The 10554-nt window shown below is 45.9% G+C and overlaps 1 protein-coding gene across 1 annotated transcript; it reads left to right on the top strand.

Moving 5' to 3' along the window:
- The first annotated feature begins 383 nt into the window (after positions 1-383).
- LOC118394440 (extracellular calcium-sensing receptor-like) lies at positions 384-9317 on the top strand. Its single transcript, XM_052496907.1, has 12 exons — positions 384-458; positions 653-925; positions 1030-1321; positions 1552-1794; positions 1929-2024; positions 2191-2506; positions 2595-2767; positions 2924-3154; positions 3859-3982; positions 4672-4865; positions 8423-8701; positions 8809-9317. Exons 2-12 carry the CDS (start codon positions 696-698, stop codon positions 9235-9237), a joined length of 2607 nt encoding a protein of 868 aa, XP_052352867.1. The 5' UTR covers positions 384-458; positions 653-695; the 3' UTR covers positions 9238-9317.
- Positions 9318-10554: the final 1237 nt, after the last annotated feature.

Genomic DNA, 10554 nt, shown 5'->3' with positions numbered 1-10554 from the left:
GCCACAAGGTGACTTGACAGCAGGAACGGGCGACTCGATTTAGTCACATGTACAGTATTGTATTAAGACAATCATTCATAAGAATGAGATAAAGTATGACGTAACATCAGATGTTGTTGAAGAACAGACGCTGATTCTCCTCTCCTACTACATTACCTTCAATAACATCATCCTCATAGGCTTTCTCCAATTACCCTCAATTACCTGTTCCCCAAGTTATCCTCCAATAACATGCCCCAATTAACCCCCTCCTGCCCCACCCGTCCCTACAAGCACCCCCTAGTGGCTGTGTGCCTGTTTTTTAGCCGCGGGCTCATTTCTCCCTATATCAGCATCTCCCCTTCTCTCCTCTTCCTCTCCCTCTTTCACTCTCTGCAGGAGATGCTAGACTGACAGACACTCATCCTCTCTGTCTGTCTGTCTGTCTCTCTCACCAGGATAAGGTTTACTGTTGATAGGTAGGGCAGAGATGGAACATGTTTTTTTGTGTGTCTATCACTGTTGTTTCACACAACTGTCTGGTTACAGGTGTCCATGGTGTATGGTGTATGGCGTATGGTGTATCTCTTAATTGCCTGCGTTTCTTTGTTCATGTCATTCTATCTACTCAGTGTTCTGTCTGTACGATCTTGCTTTGATCTCTCTCCTCCAGGTGACGGACTTTCCCAGCCCTCGACCTTGTCTCTTTCCAGGTGATGTGCCTCTGTGGCTGGCTGTGGCTGCTCTGCTGCCTCCCTATCCCTGGGTATGTCTGGGGTCAGTCTGGAGATGGAGGGGGGGCCTGTCGGCTGATGGCTAACCCCATCTCGGGCAGTGTTTATCGGGCAGGAGATGTGGTCATTGGAGGCCTGTTCCCCGTCCATGTGGAAGCCCCTCTACCAGAGCAGGAGTTCCGGAGTATTGAGAGAAATGTGACATGTACAATGTACGCTACTCCGTGTGATGACAGCTTTGTGTCATTGTTTTCACGTGTAAAGTGTTTTCAGTTACCTCCTCTCGACCTGTCTCTTCCCTTCCTCCATCTGTCAGTTTCTACCAGCGTGCTTACCGCTGGCTCCAGACTATGATCTTTGCAGTGGAGGAGATTAACCGCGACCCAGCCCTCCTTCCTAACCTCACCCTGGGGTTCCTGGCTGCTGACACATGCCTGGCAGAGGGTACCACTCTGGGGGCAGCCCTAGCCATGGTGACCGGCCAGGAGGCCTCTGTGGAAGGCACAGAGTGTGGAGCAACCCCTGAGGTGCCCGTCATCATCGGTGATGCCCGCTCCTCAGCCTCCATCGTGGTGGCACAGACCCTCGGGCCGTTTGATTTACCCATGGTGAGGCATGGGGTTGTATTACAGACTGGGATGGAAAGAGATAATGACTCTTACACATTCAAATATCTAAATGACTTTCTTACAGATTACACTCAAATATATATCTAGATAAGGCTTAAACATTCAATTAAATATCTATCTTGATGACTCTATGTTCACTTCTCTCCTTCTGATCTCTGAGTCTTACAAATTCTTATTCTCCCTGACTCTCTCTCTCTGTTCTCTCCCAGGTGAGTTATTTTGCCTCCTGTGCCTGTTTGAGTGACAACTGGAGGTACCCATCGTTCTTCCGTACGATACCCAGCGATGCCTTCCAGGCTCGGGGCATGGCCAGGCTGCTGCATCAGCTGGGCTGGGAGTGGGTGGGGCTGGTGTCAGGGGATGATGACTATGGAAAGTTTGGGGTTCAGATGCTTCTCCAAGATCTCCAAGGATCTGGGGTTTGTGTCGCCTATGCAGAGGTCATCCCCAAGGTACGACCTCACTCTGATGATTTCTGTCTCTCTTTAACTCTGCTTCGCCCCCTCTCCAGGAATATAAAATAGAAACACTCTCTCTGATTTTCTCTGACTCTCTTCCCTCTCTCTCACTGATGGGCTTCCCCAAGGTACCATCCCAGAGACGGATGAAGTACATCGTGGACACCATCAGAGGATCTACTGCCAGAGTGGTGGTGACATTCGCTATCTCTAAGGATGCACGGGTAACCAGTTACTGGTCAGAGTATTGTTCAGTATTTGTTACACAACTGTAGCAGAGTGTTTTTGTCCTACCATGTCTTGATGCCCTTTATAGACAAGTATTTTCTTATTGATAATCATGTACTTCAACTTGACTATCTTGATCTTTTTAACCGTCTCATTCTTCAGGCCCTGATGGAAGAGGTTGTCCGTCAGAACATAACAGACAGGCAGTGGATCGCCTCGGAAGCCTGGGTCACCTACTCTACTCTCTCTTCCCCCAAAAACCTGCCCTCTCTTGCCGGGACTATTGGATTTGCCCTGAAGAAAGCTGTCATTCCCAGCCTGGGCCCTTTCCTAACACGCCTCCGTCCTGATGGGGACGACCAGAAATCCGACCCCTTCTTGAGGGAATTGTGGGAGGAGATTTTTGGGTGTTCTCTGGGGATTGACCTCAGCATTACCCCGTCGTCCCGGCGACAGTGTACTGGTTCAGAGGTCATAGGTGAGGGAGAGTTTACAACTAATGCTCTGTTTTACGTGTCCTGATCCATTCCCGATGTTGTCTCAGTAAAATAAAGTGTCAATCCTAGGTGAGGGGGAGAGCCAGTATGCTGACGTGTCTCAGCTGAGAGCCAGCTACAATGTGTACAAGGCTGTTTACGCCATCGCCCACGCCATTCAGGACATGGTGGCCTGTCCACCAGGGGAGGGACCCTTTAATAGTGGACAGTGCCCTGATATCAGGAAGCTTCAGCCCAGCCAGGTGACAATAACATATTGATCTGTTTTCAGGTTAACAACTCTAACGTTTCCAGTCAGGATACAATGGAAACACTTTATAAGTGTTGAGCACTAAAAGCCCAAAGCCACCACTGGTTCTAACTCTTAATCCTGTTTCAATAAACCTTTTGTCTTTGAGATTGCTCATTATCTGAGGAGAGTGAACTTCAGTACTCCTGTGGGGGATTTGATCCACTTCGACATGAATGGTAATCCGCCTGCCTCTTATGACATCATCAACTGGCATGTGACCCACGAGGGGACAGCAGAGTTTGTCCAGGTCGGCCATTTTCTGTCTTCAGTGGGCGTGGACGACCAGTTTCACATCAATATGGAGAAGGTGGTGTGGGGAGGGGGCAGCGGAGATGAGGTGAGTACCATTTAGCTTGGTTTCTCTGAAGCAGAGAGGAGTGTGTGTGTGTGTGTGTGTGTGTGTGTGTGTGTGTGTGTGTGTGTGTGTGTGTGTGTGTGTGTGTGTGTGTGTGTGTGTGTGTGAGAAAGAGACTTGTTTAGTTTCTCACCCTGAGGCAGACATACAGCAAAGAGAAAGACAGAAAAAAAACATGAATGTTCAGACAGGAAGCTCTGTCATCAATATGATACTGAATGTTAGGTCAGACAGGAAGCTCTGTCATCAATATGATACTGAATGGTAGGTCAGACAGGAAGCTCTGTCAACAATATGCTCATGAATGTTAGTTCAGACAGGAAGCTCTGTCATCAATATGATACTGAATGTTAGGTCAGACAGGAAGCTCTGTCATAAATATGATACTGAATGGTAGGTTAGACAGGAAGCTCTGTCATCAAATGTACTGAATGTTAGGTCAGACAGGAAGCTCTGTCAACAACATGATACTGAATGTTAGATATTTATGTGGTCAGATTCCTCACATAGTCCCCAGAGGGGCCCAGTAAACCTGCCTGTGTGTGTGTGTGTGTGTGTGTGTGTGTGTGTGTGTGTGTGTGTGTGTGTGTGTGTGTGTGTGTGTGTGTGTGTGTGTGTGTGTGTGTAATAATGGTGATAATAGTGATGATGATGATGATGACTGCGTCCTCCCCACCGTCCGGTAGGTCCCTGTGTCTATATGCAGTGCTGCCTGCCCCCCTGGTACCAGACATGCGGTACAGAAGGGGAGGCCCATTTGCTGCTTCGACTGTCTGTCCTGCGCTGAGGGAGAGATCAGCAACACAACAGGTCATCTATCAACTTTTCTCATTCCAATTCATATTTGACTGGTCCTGATTCTGACTGGTCCTGATTCTGACTGGTCCTGATTCTGACCGGCCCTGAGTCTGACTGGTCCCCATTCGTATCTAGTCCTGATTCTGACTGGTCCTGATTCTGGCTGGTTCTGACTGGTCCTGATTCTGACTGGTCCTGATTCTGACCGGTTCTGAATCTGACTGGCCCTGATCCTGACTGGTCCTGATTCTGACTGGCCCTGGTTCTGACTGGTCCTGATTCTGACTGGTCCTGATTCTGGCTGGTTGTGACTGGTCCTGATTCTGACTGGTCCTGATTCTGACTGGTCCTGTTTCTGACCGGCCCTGAGTCTGACTGGTCCTGATCCTGACTGGTCCTGATTCTGACTGGTACTGGTCCTGACTGGTCCTGATTCTGACTGGTCCTGAACCTGACTGGTCCTCATTCTGACTGGTCCTGAACCTGACTGGTCCTGATTCTGACTGGTCCTCATTCTGACTGGTCCTGAACCTGACTGGTCCTCATTCTGAATGGTTCTGACTGATCCTGGTCCTGACTGGTCCTGGTCCTGACTGGTCCTCATTCTGACTGGTCCTGGTTCTGACTGGTCCTGGTTCTGACTGGTCCTGGTCCTGACTGGTTCTGATTCTGTCTCTTGATTTCTGTTCCTTCTCTGTCAGGGTCAGTTGAGTGTAGCAGGTGTCCAGAGCGGTTCTGGTCCAACCCAGATCGTACGGCCTGCGTCCCACAGCTGGTGGACTTCCTCTCCTACAGCGACACCATGGGCGTCATCCTGTCCGTCATCTCAGTTTCCGGGGCAACGCTCACAGCTGGTGCCCTGGCCACCTTCTTCTACCACCGCCATACTCCCCTGGTGAGTTGAATCATGTGATCATAGAAATACAATGAATAGAATGGGTGTCCCCATTCAAGTCAATGATGGCATAACGGATGGACTGGCAGGCATTTTAGATGCGTTCATAAATTCACTCTGGCTAATCTATTCCGATTTCAGAGCACTCTCCTCTGGCACTTCAGAGTGAATTTACTAACATACCCTTTGAGTGTTCCCGATGTCAGGAAGTAAAAACTGGAAGTGTACCCTTCAATCTGTGCTGTGATTTGTTGAGTCAACTCTACTAACATTGCAAAAAATACATTCCATTGCATGAGCCACATCAGTTGGTATAATTTTTTAAAATATGTATTTATTTTTTTTACCTTTATTTATACAGGTTTTCTCATTTAGATAACATCTCTTTAGGTTACCCATTGACTGACAGAAAATAGTTTACTTTTTTCAAACACAAATTTATTGTGGTCTGCTTGTTTTTAGTCAATTTCAAAACTACATTTAAGAAAACCACAATATGTCTAAAGATTACGTTTCAACATTGTATACTCCAGAACATTCTCACAATTTCGTAAAGTGTAATATTGTAGGGCTTCCTTCATGCCCCTTTTCACGACGATGCTAGCAGCCAATAGCTAGCTACCGACCGGAACATTAAACTAGCCAAGACCAACAACACATACAAACAAACTATACAACTACAAGTAGCGAGTGGAGTTACTAACAGACTATACAACTACAGTAGTGAGTGGAGCTACTAACAGACTATACAACTACAGTAGTGAGTGGAGTTACTAACAGACTATACAACTACAGTAGTGAGTGGAGTTACTAACAGACTATACAACTACAAGTAGTGAGTGGAGTTACTAACAGACTATACAACTACAGTAGTGAGTGGAGTTACAAACAGACTATACAACTACAAGTAGTGAGTGGAGTTACTAACAGACTATACAACTGCAAGTAGTGAGTGGAGTTACTAACAGACTATACAACTACAAGTAGTGATTGGAGTTACTAACAGACTATACAACTACAAGTAGTGAGTGGAGTTACTAACAGACTATACAACTACAAGTAGTGAGTGGAGCTACTAACAGACTATACAACTACAAGTAGTGAGTGGAGTTACTAACAGACTATACAACTACAAGTAGTGAGTGGAGTTACTAACAGACTATACAACTACAAGTAGTGAGTGGAGTTACTAACAGACTATACAACTACAAGTAGTGAGTGGAGTTACTAACAGACTATACAACTACAAGTAGTGAGTGGAGTTACTAACAGACTATACAACTACAAGTAGTGAGTGGAGTTACTAACAGACTATACAACTACAAGTAGTGAGTGGAGCTACTAACAGACTATACAACTACAAGTAGTGAGTGGAGTTACTAACAGACTATACAACTACAAGTAGTGAGTGGAGTTACTAACAGACTATACAACTACAAGTAGTGAGTGGAGCTACTAACAGACTATACAACTACAAGTAGTGATTGGAGTTACTAACAGACTATACAACTACAAGTAGTGAGTGGAGTTACTAACAGACTATACAACTACAGTAGTGAGTGGAGATACTAACAGACTATACAACTACAAGTAGTGAGTGGAGTTAATAACAGACTATACAACTACAAGTAGTGAGTGGAGCTACTAACAGACTATACAACTACCAGTAGTGAGTGGAGTTACCAACAGACTATACAACTACAAGTAGTGAGTGGAGTTACTAACAGACAATACAACTACAAGTAGTGAGTGGAGTTACTAACAGACTATACAACTACAAGTAGTGAGTGGAGTTACTAACAGACAATACAACTACAAGTAGTGAGTGGAGTTACTAACAGACAATACAACTACAGTAGTGAGTGGAGTTACTAACAGACTATACAACTACAAGTAGTGAGTGGAGTTACTAACAGACAACAAGTTAAACATCTTAACCTGTGATAAAATGTTTTACACACAAATTGCTGTATTTAGCCTACTCTCCCACACCAAATAGCTTGAAGCCAAGCGACTCTTCTCGCAGGCTTACCTTGTTACGTGTAATGGAACGACATAGCAGTTTCTTCAGCATGTTTTGTTATAACTGTGTAACAACAAATTTGACGATAAAAGTTGATCATTTTACATTGCGGGTCATTAGGAAAGAATATTTGTTTTTACCACTTTGTGGGCGTGGTCGAGGGGAATTTCTTATTTTACGTGATTATAGACTCAGAGTATCAGTTCAGATCAAATGTTATTGGTCGCATATTGATCACACATCAGATGTTATTGGTCACATCTTTAAAATATGTTATTGGTCACTCACATATTTAGCAGATGTTATTGGTCACATATTTAGCAGATGCTATTGGTCACATATTTAACAGATGTTATTGGTCCATATTTAACAGATGTGATTGGTCACATATTTAACAGATGTCATTGGTCCATATTTAACAGATGTTATTGGTCCATATTTAACAGATGTTATTGGTCCATATTTAACAGATGTGATTGGTCACATATTTAACAGATGTGATTGGTCACATATTTAACAGATGTTATTGGTCACATATTTAACAGATGTGATTGGTCACATATTAAAACAGATGTTATTGGTCACATATGTAACAGATTTTATTGGTCACATATTTAACAGATGTTATTGGTCACATATGTAACAGATGTTATTGGTCCATATTTAACAGATGTTATTGGTCACATATTTAACAGATGTTATTGGTCACATATTTAACAGATGTTATTGGTCCATATTTAACAGATGTTATTGGTCACATATTTAACAGATGTTATTGGTCACATATTTAACAGATGTTATTGGTCACATATTTAACAGATGTTATTGGTCACATATTTAACAGATGTTACTGGTAACATACACATATCATACGCATATTTAACCTCTCTTGGGTAGGGGGCAGAATTTTTACGTCCGGATGAAAAGCATGCCCAAAGTAAACTGCCTGTTACTCAGGCCCAGAAGCCATGCATGTAATTGATATATTTGGATAGAAAACACTCTAAAGTTTCTAAAACTGTTAAAATGATGTCTGTGAGTGTAACAGAACTGATATGGCAGGCGAAAGACAGAGGACAAACTATCCCCCCAAAAAAAGAATTCAGCCTACCACTGTTTTCAATGGCTGTCACTTTTATTATAAGGCGAAATCCTCCCAGATTGCAGTTCCTTGGGTTTCCACTAGATGTCAACAGTCCTTAGAAAGAGTTTCAGGCTGGTTTTTGGAAAAATGAGCCATAAATGGTAGTTTTTTCTAGGTGGCTCCCATTTCGGCTGCAGTGTTTCCAAGCGCGTGGAAGAGCACCTGTATCCGTTCTTTACGGATGTTGACCAGGTGGTACGCTACTGTCCCACCTGCCCATAAGAAGTTAACAGATGTGATTGGTCACATACACATATTTAACAGATTATATTGCGGGTGTAGGGAACTGCTTGTGGCGTAGTGAAATGTTACTGAATTGTGTCATACTGTATAAGGATGAAGATTTATGACGTCACTCTGTATAAATTATAATTCTCTGTCTCATTTCAGGTGAAAGCCAACAACTCTGAGCTCAGCTTCCTGCTCCTGCTGTCACTCAAGCTCTGCTTCCTGTGTGCACTGGTTTTCATTGGCCGGCCGAAGCCATGGACTTGCATGCTGAGACACACCCTGTTTGGTATAAGCTTTGTGTTCTGCATCTCCTGTCTGCTCAGCAGGACTGTGGTGGTGCTGGTGGCCTTCAGGGCCACTCTGCCTGGAGAGAACCTGATGAGATACTTCAGCCCAGCTCAGCAAAGGATGGGCATCTCCATCTGCACACTCATCCAGGTGAAAATCTAGTTTTTACTATTGGAATGTATTTATTTCCTTCACTACCGTATTCTGTTGTTATGGTGACTGTGCTTTTTCCTTCCAAACCCCTTTCCCTTCCACAGGTGCTGATCTGTGTGCTGTGGCTGGCCCTAGCTCCACCCCGGCCGGCTGAGAGGGGGGACAGAGAGGGTCGGGGGCCGAGGGTGGTCCTGGAGTGTGACGTGGGCTCTGTGGTCGGCTTCTCTCTGGTGCTGGGCTACATTGGCTTGCTAGCCTCTCTCTGTCTCCTCTTAGCCTTCCTGGCCAGGAAACTCCCTGACAACTTCAACGAGGCCAAGCTCATCACCTTCAGCATGCTGATCTTCTGTGCTGTATGGATCTCCTTCGTCCCTGCCTACGTCAGCTCTCCTGGGAAGTACACTGTAGCTGTGGAGATATTCGCCATCTTAGCATCCAGCTTTGGGCTGCTGTTCTGTCTGTTTGCTCCAAAGTGTTTCATTATCCTCCTGAGACCAGAGAGAAACACCAAGAAACACATGATGTCCAAATAGAAACCACCAAGAAACACATGATGGTCAAGTTGTAAACAAAAATAAACACAGGAGTGTGTTGTTGTGCCTCCTCAAAGTCAGTTATTGTCACAAAAGATCCTCCATCTTACATTGATCCTCACTCAGCTTGTCCTCGTAACACCTCTATTAGCTCATTGTAGTGTTTAACAGGTATCCTAATAGAATCGAATGAAACGAGAGTGTTCTCTCACTGCAGGCCCACAAGCTTTCAGCCTTCATTCTCCTCTTCTTTCAGTGCTCAGTCAGAAATCAAACCCCTGTCTGCTCCCTAGCTCCCTAGCCCCCTAGCCCCCTAGCCCCTAGCCCCTGGCCCCTATCTCCTAGCCCCTAACCCCTGATTTGATGGGTTTAGGAAACATAGCAGTAACTTCACCCAGCTCGCTGGTAGAATATCTCTTCTCACAGAGCCCTCTAACAGGGAGAGAGGATCAGAGAGAGGCTCGGTCACTAGAGGCCTGGCGAGGCTATATGGGCTGTAGCCCTGCAGGCTAACACAGGCCAGAGTGATGAGAGAGTCCAGAGTGATGAGAGAGACCAGAGTGATGAGAGAGACCAGAGTGATGAGAGAGACCAGAGTGATGAGATGGGCCAGAGTGATGTGAGAGGGGCCAGAGTGATGAGAGAGGGGCCAGAGTGATGAGAGGGACCAGAGTGATGAGAAAGGGGCCAGAGTGATGAGAGAGGGGCCAGAGTGATGAGTGAGGGACCAGAGTGATGAGAAAGGGGCCAGAGTGATGAGAAAGGGGCCAGAGTGATGAGAGAGGGACCAGAGTGATGAGAGAGGGGCCAGAGTGATGAGAGAGGGGCCAGAGTGATGAGAGGCCAGAGTGATGAGAGAGGGGCCAGAGTGATGAGAGAGGGGGCAGATTGATGAGTGAGGGACAAGAGTGATGAGAAAGGGGCCAGTGTGATGAGAGAGGGGCCAGTGTGATGAGAGAGGGGCCAGAGTGATGAGAGAGGGGCCAGAGTCATGAGAGGCCAGAGTGATGAGAGGCCAGAGTGATGAGAGAGGGGCCAGAGTGATGAGAGTTGGGCCAGAATGATGAGAGGCCAGAGTGTTGAGAGAGGGGGCAGAGTTATGAGTGAGGGACCAGAGTGATGAGAAAGGGGCCAGAGTGATGAGAGAGGGGCCAGAGTGTTGAGAGAGGGGGCAGAGTTATGAGTGAGGGGCCAGAGTGATGAGAGAGGGGCCAGAGTGATGAGAGGCCAGAGTAATGAGAGAGGGGCCAGAGTGATGAGAGGCCAGAGTGATGAGAGGCCAGAGTGATGAGAGAGGGGCCAGAGTGATGAGAGGCC

This window comes from Oncorhynchus keta, chromosome 1 (assembly GCF_023373465.1).
Source record: "Oncorhynchus keta strain PuntledgeMale-10-30-2019 chromosome 1, Oket_V2, whole genome shotgun sequence".
Lineage (NCBI taxonomy): Eukaryota > Metazoa > Chordata > Actinopteri > Salmoniformes > Salmonidae > Oncorhynchus > Oncorhynchus keta.
This window is presented reverse-complemented; position numbering and strand designations above follow the sequence as displayed.

Coding starts and splice junctions, on each gene's coding strand:
- LOC118394440 (XM_052496907.1), top strand. CDS start 696: ATGTGCCTCTGTGGCTGGCTGTGGCTGCTCTGCTGCCTCCCTATCCCT. Junction 1,795..1,928: donor ATGCAGAGGTCATCCCCAAG/GTACGACCTCAC, acceptor GGCTTCCCCAAG/GTACCATCCCAGAGACGGAT. Junction 4,866..8,422: donor ACCACCGCCATACTCCCCTG/GTGAGTTGAATC, acceptor GTCTCATTTCAG/GTGAAAGCCAACAACTCTGA.